Source organism: Oncorhynchus kisutch, linkage group LG17, assembly GCF_002021735.2.
Source record: "Oncorhynchus kisutch isolate 150728-3 linkage group LG17, Okis_V2, whole genome shotgun sequence".
NCBI classification, from domain to species: Eukaryota; Metazoa; Chordata; class Actinopteri; order Salmoniformes; family Salmonidae; genus Oncorhynchus; species Oncorhynchus kisutch.
The window spans coordinates 58,461,085-58,475,296 of NC_034190.2; the positions used below are offsets into that span (position 1 = coordinate 58,461,085).

The 14,212-nt window shown below is 45.2% G+C and overlaps 1 protein-coding gene across 1 annotated transcript in view; it reads left to right on the forward strand.

The window, feature by feature from the left end:
- The first annotated feature begins 2,762 nt into the window (after positions 1-2,762).
- LOC109907995 (inositol 1,4,5-trisphosphate receptor type 3) overlaps positions 2,763-14,212 on the forward strand; it is a 47,470-nt gene continuing 36,020 nt past the window's right edge. The window contains exon 1 of the mRNA XM_020506332.2: positions 2,763-3,185. Coding sequence (XP_020361921.1) covers positions 3,094-3,185 — 92 coding nt within the window. The 5' untranslated portion in view covers positions 2,763-3,093. The remainder of the gene's footprint in view (positions 3,186-14,212) is intronic.

The following is a 14,212-nucleotide window of genomic DNA, read 5'->3' on the forward strand; positions in this document are numbered from 1 at the left end:
ACCATGGCCTTTTTTTGCCTTTACCTCCCTTATCTCACCTCATTTGCTCACATCGTATATAGACTTGTTTATACTGTATGATTGACTGTATGTTTGTTTTACTCCATGTGTAACTCTGTGTCGTTGTATGTGTCGAACTGCTTTGCTTTATCTTGGCCAGGTCGCAATTGTAAATGAGAACTCGTTCTCAACTAGCCTACCTGGTTAAATAAAGGTGTTCTCAACTAGCCTACCTGGTTAAATAAAGGTGTTCTCAACTAGCCTACCTGGTTAAATAAAGGTGTTCTCAACTAGCCTACCTGGTTAAATAAAGGTGTTCTCAACTAGCCTACCTGGTTAAATAAAGGTGAAATAAAATAAATACAAATAAAAAAGCATTTCGCTACACTCGCATTAACATCTGCTAACCATGTGTATGTGACAAATACATTTGATTTGATTTAGAGCAATGAAGATAATAATCCTTGCAGCATGCTACTTAATTTTGGGGGAACTAACAAAACCTTTGTTGCACTTAGTTGGAATGGAGTGGATCGTAATGGTGCATTTGGTTACAAGAAAGGGGATGTTACATGCTTGACAAAGCTTAAAGTGTCTGTGAGTTACTTGTAAAGGAGAAGGTGGGGTCTCTCCAACCATCACTGGAGGTAGCCTACTAAACGAGGTATTAATCAAAATGAGAGTGAGACAGAATGTTCCCCAAGTCCAGTGGACCTCTATGGGCCTCACACTCCTTCATTGGGCCTTTCTCTCCATCACTATGGAGACAAGACTGAGGAACCTTGAAATGCAAATGGTCACCATGGACACATTCACATGGGCCAAGGAATATAATCAAATTCGCTGCCTGGTGTACAGGTATGGCCCAGCCGGGGACATGAACGTTAAGGGAGTTAAAGGCAGTCAGTCAGTCAGTTACAATGGCCTTTCAATGGCAGCGCTAACCAGAGGAATCATGGAGAAAATAGAGGGTCTTCTGGCTGTCATTACAGTTTGGAAAATGTTCCTGGTGGAGAAAGCAAATCAAAAGGATCCCACATTTTTGTGACATGGCCTGACTGCCATGTGAAATCAATATTTCATGAAAAATTGAGAAGGAAAGAACTGCATGTTTATAGAGTTGTATTTTTGGGAATACTGCAAGAAAGTACTTTAGATAAGGTTGGAAAACTATTGCTATGATAAGTTAACTGGCACATTGTTAGAAATGTCATTTTCTCAAACACTGACCTTTTGAATGGCCAGATGAGATCTCAACCGATTAGAGCTTCCCTCTAGAAAACCATGAAAGAGAGGCTATATTTGGATTGAATAGGCCTACATATTGTGGTGTGTAAGGAAAGCAACAAGACGTCTCTTACAACAGCTTGGCTCAGCCTCAGACTGTATCACGCCTTGACTGCGACAGGAAGTCCAGGCCGAAGGCTGAGCATGATTTGCCAGTCACTACATGAGTTGTCAACAATCAACACAAGCCCAGAGGCTGTAACGTGTTTGCTACATCAGCCTAAATGATGTTCAATACTTTATCATGCTTTTACTAAAGCAAACCATGAAGATGTAGTAACCGAGAACCCTAGACGGTAAAGTATGGTAAGAAAGTGAATATCTGGAATAGTAAACATCCAGCAGAGTATGGCAATAGGTTGAGATTCAGATTCAAATACAGGATCCTTTTAAATAATTCCAGCTAAACAGGATTAGTCACCATAGGCTGTGTCAAAGAGAAAAGACAAGGGAAATGTCTGAATCTCACTACATCACTCTCTCATAGAGAGTAGCCTAGTACAGCAGTGATCTTCTGATCTTAAAGGGATACTTCAGGATTTGAAGCCCTGCATATTTTTTCTCTGAGTCAGATGCTAAATAGCATTAGCGCTGTTGCTAAATAGTGTTAGCACAATGACTGGAAGTCTATGGTAACTGCTAGCATACTTCCAATCATGCGCTAATGCTAGTTTTGTGCTGCTACCATGTTGTGCTGCTGCCATGTTGTGTTTCTATCATGTTGTTGTCTTGTTGCGATGCTACCATGTGGTGTTGTCATGTTTTGCGGCATTGCTATGTTGTTGTCTTAGGTCTCTCTTTATGTAGTGTTGTGTTGTCTCTCTTGTCTTGATGTGTGTTTTGTCCTATATTGTTATGAAATGTTTGTATTTGAAATCACAGCTCCCGTACTCCCAGGGGGCCTTTTGCCTTTTGGTAGGCTGTCATTGTAAATACCAAGTTGTTCTTAACTGACTTGCCAAGTTAAATAAAGGTTCAATAAAATAAAAAATAAAAAGTTAGTGGTGGCTTGCAAAACTAACTCTTAACATTCCTTCATACTGGATGCAGTGACATACAAATTGTGTCCACGAGTTCATCTGAGTCTGGGGAAGAAGATAAAGGGCTTTACTTCATTGCCATTGCTGTTCATAGGAAACTCAATCAACTAAATGTAAAATGTATCTCATAATTATGGTTTATTCGTTTATATGGTTTAAATGATGGTTTATTGACAGTATTTACATAATTTGACTGATTATGGCTCTATATGAGCACATAGGCTTAATCATGTTCACTGAATAAAAACGTGAATGTTGACTCTGACACCCTTGCACCCTACATAATTGTACCAATTCTCAGTGAATTATTGTATGTAGGAAAGAGAGGGTATGAAGGGGTGTGTGGATCTTTCTAATCTACATTGTCAGAACAGGCTACTGCTGCTCACTAGAGGATTTATCATCATCACACACTTCCTGGTTCTAATGCTTTCTGTCTTCAGGTGCAGTGACAACATGAGGACTTCGCTGACACATTTGGACTTTCTCTGCTTTCATTTATATTGGGCTATCATTGCTCTTTTTCGGGTTTAAACTTTATTTCATAGAACATAGAAAACTATTATTTGAATGAACTACATTGTCCTCCTCGATGCAGTACAACAAAGTCTAAAGTCGTTCGAATGTGGGTTCTTAGCCCTCGGGGGGAAGAGCGACATTAGATAACGCGTAGCACTCCAAGAAGTTGTTGCAGTCAAGTAGAGAAGACCGAAGGGGACAAAGTTTGTATTTCAGTTGATCCTTTTCAAGGAGAAAGACACCGAAGATGTCGGATTCAATGTCCAGCTTTTTGCACATTGGGGACATCGTTTCCCTTTACGCAGAGGGCTCTGTCAATGGTTTTATAAGTACACTTGGGTAAGTATTTGCATGTCCCTACAAATACTACCTATTTTGACAGATAATATACATGTACCTTCATGTCAACATACCGGTAGCTACTCCATCCGTTGTCCTTACTCTGACTTCGAGATTCATATCCCCTTCATACACAGAGCAAAATCTACTAATTTGCCTGCTTTTTTTATACCAGCATTGTCGTATATCTGAAAAGGGCAGGGGGCAAATGATATGCTAAATGAAAAGCCAACTATAGAGCTAGTACCTAAAATACAGCTGTCTGGTCTGTGTGAATGGTTCTCAGCTTTTTTTGCAGGTAGATTCATTAACACTTCCAAAGTTTAACACATCCCTAATTATTTGAAATGCAAACAGCCCCCATGGTTCAACAACACCCCAGCCGCTCCCAGTTGGCAGTTTCACACTGATACTTGTAAATGGGTATACCTTCAAGAAAGTGTTAAATACGGGACTGTTTGACACAGAGGCTACAATCTCGCTGAGAGAGATTTGATTTAGGCTTCGCTCATATTTACTCAGTCAGAACCGTAAGCTATTGTAACATTTGCAGCCATATCAAATAGTCATTAGATACTTCTGAGATGTAGTGTCTCAAGGAGACCCTCATTTATTTAATCAGCTAATGACAAAATAACTTATACCCAGTCTCAATATGGCAAGAGTGGGCCGTGGAGTCTCAGTTCCACAGTATTAATAGTGGATGACCGTGATCTCTAGATAGTCATGCATACCCATATGCAAACATCTGTTCTCTAGTAAAATTGTGCTCAGGGAGCTCATTGTTGAGCTGTATTTCACAATGCAATACACTAGAGTATCTCAATTATGAGCACAGTTGCACTATATTGTTGTTGATGAATACGGTTGTTACACCTGCTTTTGTGTGTGCCTAAAATAGTGCTGTATTTCCTCAATAGTAAAGGTTGAAAAAATGTCTTCGCCCCTATTAGTTTAACACTGATATTTCTCTGTCAGCGAAAGGTGTGAAAACACAGGTGCTCTATTAACAACGTTGTCTCTAGACAGCTAAATACACTGAGTGTACAACACGTTAGGAACACCTTCCTGATATTGAGTTGCACCCCCTTTTGCCCTCAAAACAGCCCCAATTCATCAGGGCATGGACTCCACAGGGTGCCAAGCATTCCACAGGGATGCTGGCTCATGTTGACTCCAATGCTTCCCACAGTTGTGTCAAGTTGGCTGGATGTTATTTGGGTGGTGGACCAGTCTTGATACACACGGGAAACTGTTGAGTGTGAAAAACCCAATAGCGTTGCAGTTCCTCACGTTTTGTACGCTCAGTGTATTTTTCCCTGACAGTGGTATATGTTGTTGTTTATGTTTATGTAAAGGCTACGCTGCAGCCCACCTCTGCCCACCTCTGCAGCCCACCTCTGGATGTTATTTGGGTGGTGGACCAGTCTTGATACACACGGGAAACTGTTGAGTGTGAAAAACCCAATAGCGTTGCAGTTCCTCACGTTTTGTACGCTCAGTGTATTTTTCCCTGACAGTGGTATATGTTGTTGTTTATGTTTATGTAAAGGCTACGCTGCAGCCCACCTCTCCCCGTCCCACCCCTACTTGATAGTTTGCCTAAATGAAAATACTGCAGTAGGGATTATGTCAGGAAAAGGAAATGATGCCAGTGTGTCCTTTGTAGATTTCCAACGGAGTGGTGCTCATGTCACATGGGACTTAATAGCTCTCTATTCATAGTGCTTCCTGTGGTTTCCCCAGTTGATGCTGGAGCAGGGGCAGCTTTGTATGTGGTCTGGTGCCCTCTGTGCACCAGCCTGGCTGTGACCGCCGCACCCAACCCTGTCCAGTCAGGCTCAGCAACTAATACAGTCCTAGGTCTTGGCCTTTGATGCCTGTTCAAACAGCTTCTTGAGGAGTCACCTCTTAGCCACACTTAGTTCATTCACTTCATACTGTTCAAAGTAGGCTACAAGTGTCTGCCTGAGTCATATTTGTAACAATATGTAGTCAATGTTTAACTTCGATTTATCATCTGTGGGGACAATAGGTTCCTTCCGATGGAATGATGGTGAAATGGTGCAGCTCAATAAAATGTAAAAAAATAAATAAATCAGACCCTAGCCCTAGTTTGCATGAATTTAAATACTGGGAGTTACTGCTCTCACTTGTCTGTCGAGGACACACATTTGAATGTCTAACAACATAGGGCTGCTTATTAGATATCTGTAGCTCAGCTAAAGCTGCTTTAAGTGTGGTTTACTGCATAACACATTATGCCTGTTAGGACAGGGAAATCAAGAGCTTGGGACTATAAGGGGGGGGGGGGGTAGGAGTAGTGGTGGCAGCTATTCAGCATGATAAATGTCTGTTGGGGTGGGGCATAGCTGACTAGTGGTGGCTATTCAGCAGCCTGATGGTCTGGGGGGTAGAAGCTATTGGCCAGTCTGTTAGTTTTAGCCATGATGCTCCTGTACTGAGTGATGGAAGCGGGGAGAACCGGCCGTGGCTCAGGAGGCTGAGGTCCTTGATGATCTTCTTGGCCTTCTTGCAACACCTGGTGTTGTAGGTATACTGAGGGGCAGGCAGTGTGCACCCAATGGTGCATTTGCCTGAGCATGCCACCCTCTCTAGTGCCTTGCGGTCAGCAGTGGTGGAGTTGCCATACCAGGCTGTGATGCAGCCTGACAATATGCTCCTGAAGTTGAAGAGTTGCGAACTTGATGATTGAGTTTGGACTGTGTGAGGCCACTCAGTTGTGAGTATACAGGGCGTACAGGAGGGGACTGAGGACGCACCCTTGTGGGGCCCCTGTGTTGAGAATTAGTATGGAGGAGGTAATGTTGCCTATCTTCACCACCTGTGGGTGGCCTGTTAGGAAGCCCAGGTCCCAGTTGCATAGGGAGGAGTTCAGTCCCAGGGCTATGAGCTTTGTGGTGAGCATAGAGGGCACTATGGTATAAAAGGCCAATCTATATTCGATGAACAACATCCTCACACATTCCTCTTGTCCAGGTGGGTGAGGGCAGTGTGCAGTGCATTGGCAACTGCGTCGTTCGTGGACCTGTCGGGCAGTAGGCAAATTAGAAAGGGTCACGTGTGTCGAGGAGGTGATGTAGTCTTTGACTAGTCTCTCGAAGCACTTCATGATGACAGAAGTGACTGCTACGGGTCGGTAGTCGTTCAGTTATTTTCTCTTTCTTGGGCATGGGAGGATACTGGACATCTTGAAGCAGGTGGGGATAACAGCCTGAGCTAAAGAGAGAACATTTCAGAAAACACAACAGCTAGCTGGTCTGCACATGCTCTGAGGGCACGGCTAGAGATGCTGTCTGGTCCAGCAGCCTTGCCAGGGTTAACACGTTTGAATGACTTGCATATGTCCTCCGTGGAGACCGCAAGCACTTAGCCCTCATTGTCATCAGGGGCTCTCCTCGGGCAGCTCAGTCATTTTGCTCGAAGCATGAGAATATGGTGTCCGTGATGTGACTGGCTTTGCTTCTCCACTTGTCTTGCCATCTTGATCAATCTGCGTAGGTCGTATTTGTACTGTTTAGTGATACAATTGCCTCGGGTCACCTTGACTTGTTTATAAGTAGCATTGTTTATCTTGGAGCATGGATTCTGATTGGTCAGACCATTGTTGTACAGACCTGACCACCGTAACTTTCCTCTTAAGTCTTTGTTTGTAGGCGGGGAGGAGGAAAATGGAGTCATAGTCAGATTTGTCAAAAGGAGGGCGGTAGATGACCTTATACCCTTTTCCTTAGGTTGCTTTTTAGTCAAATCCAATCAAATCTAATTGTATTTGTCACAAACAGGTGTAGACCTTACAGTGAAATGCTTAATTACAAGCCCATAACCAACAATGCCAACAAAGAAAAGTAAGTGTTAAGTAAAAATAGATAAGTAAAAAATAAAATAATATAATAATAATTAAAGAGCAGCAGTAAAATAACAGTTGTGAGGCTACATACAGGCGGTACTGGTACAGAGTCAATGTGGAGGCTACATACAGGCGGTACCGGTACAGAGTCAATGTGGAGGCTACATACAGGCGGTACCGGTACAGAGTCAATGTGGAGGCTACATACAGGCGGTACCGGTACAGAGTCAATGTGGAGGCTACATACAGGCGGTACCGGTACAGAGTCAATGTGGAGGCTACATACAGGCGGTACCGGTACAGAGTCAATGTGGAGGCTACATACAGGCGGTACCGGTACAGAGTCAATGTGGAGGCTACATACAGGCGGTACCGGTACAGAGTCAATGTGGAGGCTACATACAGGCGGTACCGGTACAGAGTCAATGTGCGGGGGCACAGGTTAGTCGAGGTAATTGAGGTAATATGTATATGTAGGTAGAGTTAAAGGCACCTTCTGTAGTGCCTTGCGGTCGGAGGCCGAGCAGTTGCCATACCAGGCAGTGATGCAACCAGTCATGATGCTCTCGATGGTGCAGCTGTAGAACTTTTTGAGGATCTGAGGACACATGCCAAATCTTTTCAGTCTCCTGAGGGGGAATAGGTTTTGTCATGCCCTCTTCACGACTGTATTTGATGTGTTTGGACCTTGATAGTTTGTTGGTGATGTGGACATCCAAGGAACTTGAAGCTCTCAACCTGCTCCACTCCAGCCCCGTTGATAAGAAATGGGGGTATGCTTGGTCCTCCTTTTCCTGCAGTCCACAATCATCTCCTTTGTCTTGATCACGTTGAGGCAGAGGTTATTTAAAAAAATATATATATATTTCACCTTTATTTAACCAGGTAGGCTAGCTGAGAACAAGTTCTCATTTGCAACTGCGACCTGCCAAGATAAAGCATAGCAGTGTGAGCAGACAACAAAGAGTTACACATGGAGTAAACAATTAACAAGTCAATAACACAGTAGAAACCAAAGGGGGAGTCTATATACAATGTGTGCAAAAGGCATGAGGAGGTAGGCAAATAATTACAATTTTGCAGATTAACACTGGAGTGATGAATGATCAGATGGTCATGTACAGGTAGAGATATTGGTGTGCAAAAGAGCAGAAAAGTAAATAAATAAAAACAGTATGGGGATGAGGTAGGTGAAAAAGGGTGGGCTATTTACCAATAGACTATGTACAGCTGCAGCGATCGGTTAGCTGCTCAGATAGCTGATGTTTGAAGTTGGTGAGGGAGATAAAAGTCTCCAACTTCAGCGATTTTTGCAATTCGTTCCAGTCACAGGCAGCAGAGTACTGGAACGAAAGGCGGCCAAATGAGGTGTTGGCTTTAGGGATGATCAGTGAGATACACCTGCTGGAGCGCGTGCTACGGATGGGTGTTGCCATCGTGACCAGTGAGCTGAGATAAGGCGGAGCTTTACCTAGCATGGACTTGTAGATGACCTGGAGCCAGTGGGTCTGGCGACGAATATGTAGCGAGGGCCAGCCGACTAGAGCATACAAGTCGCAGTGGTGGGTGGTATAAGGTGCTTTAGTGACAAAACGGATGGCACTGTGATAAACTGCATCCAGTTTGCTGAGTAGAGTGTTGGAAGCCATTTTGTAGATGACATCGCCGAAGTCGAGGATCGGTAGGATAGTCAGTTTTACTAGGGTAAGCTTGGCGGCGTGAGTGAAGGAGGCTTTGTTGCGGAATAGAAAGCCGACTCTTGATTTGATTTTCGATTGGAGATGTTTGATATGAGTCTGGAAGGAGAGTTTGCAGTCTAGCCAGACACCTAGGTACTTATAGACGTCCACATGTTCTAGGTCGGAACCATCCAGGGTGGTGATGCTAGTCGGGCATGCGGGTGCAGGCAGCGACCGGTTGAAAAGCATGCATTTGGTTTTACTAGCGTTTAAGAGCAGTTGGAGGCCACGGAAGGAGTGTTGTATGGCATTGAAGCTTGTTTGGAGGTTAGATAGCACAGTGTCCAAAGACGGGCCGAAAGTATATAGAATGGTGTCGTCTGCGTAGAGGTGGATCAGGGAATCGCCAGCAGCAAGAGCAACATCATTGATATACACAGAGAAAAGAGTCGGCCCGAGAATTGAACCCTGTGGCACCCCCATAGAGACTGCCAGAGGACCAGACAGCATGCCCTCCGATTTGACGCACTGAACTCTGTCTGCAAAGTAATTGGTGAACCAGGCAAGGCAGTCATCCGAAAAACCGAGGCTCCTGAGTCTGCCGATAAGAATATGGTGATTGACAGAGTCGAAAGCCTTGGCAAGGTCGATGAAGACGGCTGCACAGTACTGTCTTTTATCGATGGCGGTTATGATATCGTTGAGTACCTTGAGTGTGGCTGAGGTGCACCCATGACCGGCTCGGAAACCAGATTGCACAGCGGAGAAGGTGCGGTGGGATTCGAGATGGTCAGTGACCTGTTTGTTGACTTGGCTTTCGAAGACCTTAGATAGGCAGGGCAGGATGGATATAGGTCTGTAACAGTTTGGGTCCAGGGTGTCTCCCCCTTTGAAGAGGGGGATGACTGCGGCAGCTTTCCAATCCTTGGGGATCTCAGACGATATGAAAGAGAGGTTGAACAGGCTGGTAATAGGGGTTGCGACAATGGTGGCAGATGGTTTCAGAAATAGAGGGTCCAGATTGTCAAGCCCAGCTGATTTGTACGGGTCCAGGTTTTGCAGCTCTTTCAGAACATCTGCTATCTGGATTTGGTTAAAGGAGAACCTGGAGAGGCTTGGGCGAGGAGCTGCGGGCGGGGCGGAGCTGTTGGCCGAGGTTGAAGTAGTCAGGCGGAAGGCATGGCCAGCCGTTGAGAAATGCTTATTGAAGTTTTCGATAATCATGGATTTATCAGTGGTGACCGTGTTACCTAGCCTCAGTGCAGTGGGCAGCTGGGAGGAGGTGCTCTTGTTCTCCATGGACTTCACGGTGTCCCAGAACTTTTTGGAGTTGGAGCTACAGGATGCAAACTTCTGCCTGAAGAAGCTGGCCTTAGCTTTCCTGACTGACTGCGTGTATTGGTTCCGGACTTCCCTGAACAGTTGCATATCACGGGGACTATTCGATGCTATTGCAGTCCGCCACAGGATGTTTTTGTGCTGGTCGAGGGCAGTCAGGTCTGGGGTGAACCAAGGGCTGTATCTGTTCTTAGTTCTGCATTTTTTGAACGGAGCATGCTTATCTAAAATGGTGAGGAAGTTACTTTTAAAGAATGACCAGGCATCCTCAACTGACGGGATGAGGTCAATGTCCTTCCAGGATACCCGGGCCAGGTCGATTAGAAAGGCCTGCTCACAGAAGTGTTTTAGGGAGCGTTTGACAGTGATGAGGGGTGGTCGTTTGACTGCGGCTCCGTAGCGGATACAGGCAATGAGGCAGTGATCGCTGAGATCCTGGTTGAAGACAGCGGAGGTGTATTTGGAGGGCCAGTTGGTCAGGATGACGTCTATGAGGGTGCCCTTGTTTACAGAGTTAGGGTTGTACCTGGTGGGTTCCTTGATGATTTGTGTGAGATTGAGGGCATCTAGCTTAGATTGTAGGACTGGCGGGGTGTTAAGCATATCCCAGTTTAGGTCACCTAACAGAACAAACTCTGAAGCTAGATGGGGGGTGATCAATTCACAAATGGTGTCCAGGGCACAGCTAGGAGCTGAGGGGGGTCGGTAGCAGGCGGCAACTGTGAGAGACTTATTTCTGGAGAGAGTAATTTTGAAAATTAGTAGTTCGAACTGTTTGGGTATGTACATGGAAGGTATGACATTACTTTGCAGGCTATCTCTGCAGTAAACTGCAACTCCTCCCCCTTTGGCAGTTCTATCTTGACGGAAGATGTTATAGTTGGGTATGGAAATCTCTGAATTTTTGGTGGCCTTCCTGAGCCAGGATTCAGACACAGCAAGGACATCAGGGTTAGCAGAGTGTGCTAAAGCAGTGAGTAAAACAAACTTAGGGAGGAGGCTTCTGATGTTGACATGCATGAAACCAAGGCTTTTTCGATCACAGAAGTCAACAAATGAGGGTGCCTGGGGACATGCAGGGCCTGGGTTTACCTCCACATCACCCGCGGAACAGAGAAGGAGTAGTATGAGGGTGCGGCTAAAGGCTATCAAAACTGGTCGCCTATAGCGTTGGGGACAGAGAATAAGAGGAGCAGGTTTCTGGGCATGGTAGAATATATTCAGGGCATAATGCGCAGACAGGGGTATGGTGGGGTGCGGGTACAGCGGAGGTAAGCCCAGGCACTGGGTGATGATGAGAGAGGTTGTATCTCTGGACATGCTGGTAGTAATGGGTGAGGTCACCGCATGTGTGGGAGGTGGGACAAAGGAGTTATCAGGGGCGTGAAGAGTGGAACTAGGGGCTCCATTGTGAACTAAAACAATGATAACTAACCTGAACAACAGTATACAAGGCATATTGACATTTGAGAGAGACATACAGCGAGGCATACAGTAATCACAGGTGTTGAATTGGGAAAGCTAGCTAAAACAGTAGGTGAGACAACAGCTAATCAGCTAGCACAACAACAGCAGGTAAAATGGCGTAGACTAGGCAACGGGGCCAACAGATAAAACAAACAAGCAGAATGGAGTACCGTGATTAATGGACAGTCCAGCGTGCATCAGCTATGTAGCCAAGAGATCAGTGTCCAGGGGGCAGCGGTGGATGGGGCAGGGAAGCTGGACTGGCGAGTGTTATCCAGGTTAAGAAAAACTAACAATGACTAAATAGCTTGTAGCTAGTTAGCTGGTTAGCTTCTGGAGGTTCTTGAGTGTGTTCTAAAAATAAATAAAAAATAATAGCGATTCCGTATCACATTGGGTGAGGCAGGTTTCCGGAAGGTATAAACAAATTAAAAGTCAAAAGAGATAGAAAGTAAATATGGGTCTGGTGAGCGTTTGGGACGCGGCGATTCAGGCGGTTAGCAGGCCTGTGCTAACAAGCTAACAGTTTGTAGGCCCGGGCTAGACAAGGTAGCAGTTAGCAGGCCGAATTAGCAAGCAGGGAGATAGCGAGGGCTAGAGAGTTAGCCTTTGGGGGACGTCGCGATGGGGTGAGTCTGTTTATTCCTCTTCATGCGATGACATCGGTAGACCGGTCGTGGGCCCGGGTATTGTAGCTCAGGAGTATGCTACGGTGGTAGCACAGGTGCTACGGCCGGGCTAGCTTCAAGCTAAGTGGGTGGAAACGCTAGCCAGGAGTAATCCGGGGTTGCGGTTTAGCTAGATAGCTAGTTGCTGAAAAATCCAGCTGAAAGATGTTCCGTTTGCGGTGGGAATCCGGGGATGAATCCGGGGATGAAAAATAAATAGGTCCGTTGTGCTCTGGTTAAAGTCGCGTTGTACGAACAGGCGAGAGCTTTCCGACATACAGGTTAGCTGATGACCGGTTAGCTGAAGACCGCTAGCATACCCGCTGGTTAGCTGGCTAGCTTCAGTTGAGGGGTCCCGAAGTAAATATAAATACTTTAGGAAAAATATCTACATTGGGTGAGTCGGGTTGCAGGAGAGTATTTGGAAGCTTAGGGTTTAGAAAAATGTTTTCAAAGAGATATGTGGAGAAAATATGTAAAAAACGAAAAAGAAACGATATATACAGGGACACGACAGGACAACCTACTGCTACGCCATCTTGGACAGCAGGTGAGGTCTCTGACCTCCTCCCTATAGGCTGTCTCATCGTTGTCGGTGATCAGGCCTACCACTGTTGTGATGTCGGCAAACTTAATGATGGTGTTGGAGTCGTGCCTGGCCATGCAGTCATGGGTGAACAGGGAGTACAGGAAGGGACTGAGCCATGCACCCATGAGGGGCCTCCGTGTCGAGGATCAGCGTGGCAGATATGTTGTTACCTACCCTCACCACCTGGGGGCGGCCCGTCAGGCAGACAAGGATCCAGTTGCAGAGGGAGGTGTTTAGTCCCAGGGTCCTTAGCTTAGTGATGAGCTTTGAGGGCACTATGGTGTTGAATGCTGAGCTGTAGTCAATGAACAGCATTCTCACATAGTTGTTCCTTTTGTCCAGGGGGGAAAGGACAGCTTGGAGTGCAATAGAGATTGCATCATCTGTGGATCTGTTGGGGCGGTATGCAAATTGGAGTGGGTCTAGGGTTTCTGGGATAATGGTGTTGATGTGAGCCATGACCAGCCTTTCTTAAGCACTTCATGGCTTCAGTTATGATTTAGTGTGTTATCCTCTTATGTTTGTTGTGTAGTAAATATTTACATTTTTATTTATTGTTTTTCAGAGTTTTTTTCCCTGTGAAGAACATCGCATTCCATGTCTGAAATGCGCTGTATAACTAAAGCTTGATTTAATAAATAAAGCTTGATTAGACATGTAGCAGTGGTCCAGCGTAGAATCTCTGCGGGTTAGACAGTCAATGTGTTAATAGATATTCGGGAGCGCTGTTCTCAAATTACTTTTGTTAAAGTCCCCCGAGACAATGAACCATGTACCAATAAAGATGTTTGAGAGCATTTTTGGTATCGCTTGGGGCGGGATGTACACAGCCGTGGCGATAATCCCTGAGAATGTATAAAGAGCGACATTTGATGACCAAGTATTCCAAGCAGAAGCTCGTAACTTGCTGTGCATTTCCCCCGTTGCAACACTTATTATTGGTCATAAAACAGAGCCCTCTTCCAATCCCCTCAATGAACTGTAAAACCCACTGGTTGTACATAATCCCTTTTGATATCGGTGGAAAGCCAGGGTTCAGAAAAACACTATGTTGAAGAATCTGATGTCCCTTTGGAAGGAGATCCTCACTCTGAGTTAGTCAAGTTTATTCACTAATGATTGAACATTGGCGAATAGTATGCTCGGTAATGGAAGATTGGTCACCCAGCGTCTCAATCTCACTAAGCGAGTATTGATCAGTCATGGAAATAAAAATTCTGAAAACAAATTGGCTCACTTTTTAAAAAGAAGATGGAGAACAAGATATGATGGAAAAATACTGGAGTTTTGGTGCAGGTAAGGCCAGCTAGTGCAAAAATAATATTGCTATACTGTCAAAAATAATATTGTGCGTTCAAAATAATATCCCTATGCAACTATATCGACCCCCCCCCCCCCATCACTAATGTCTGTAG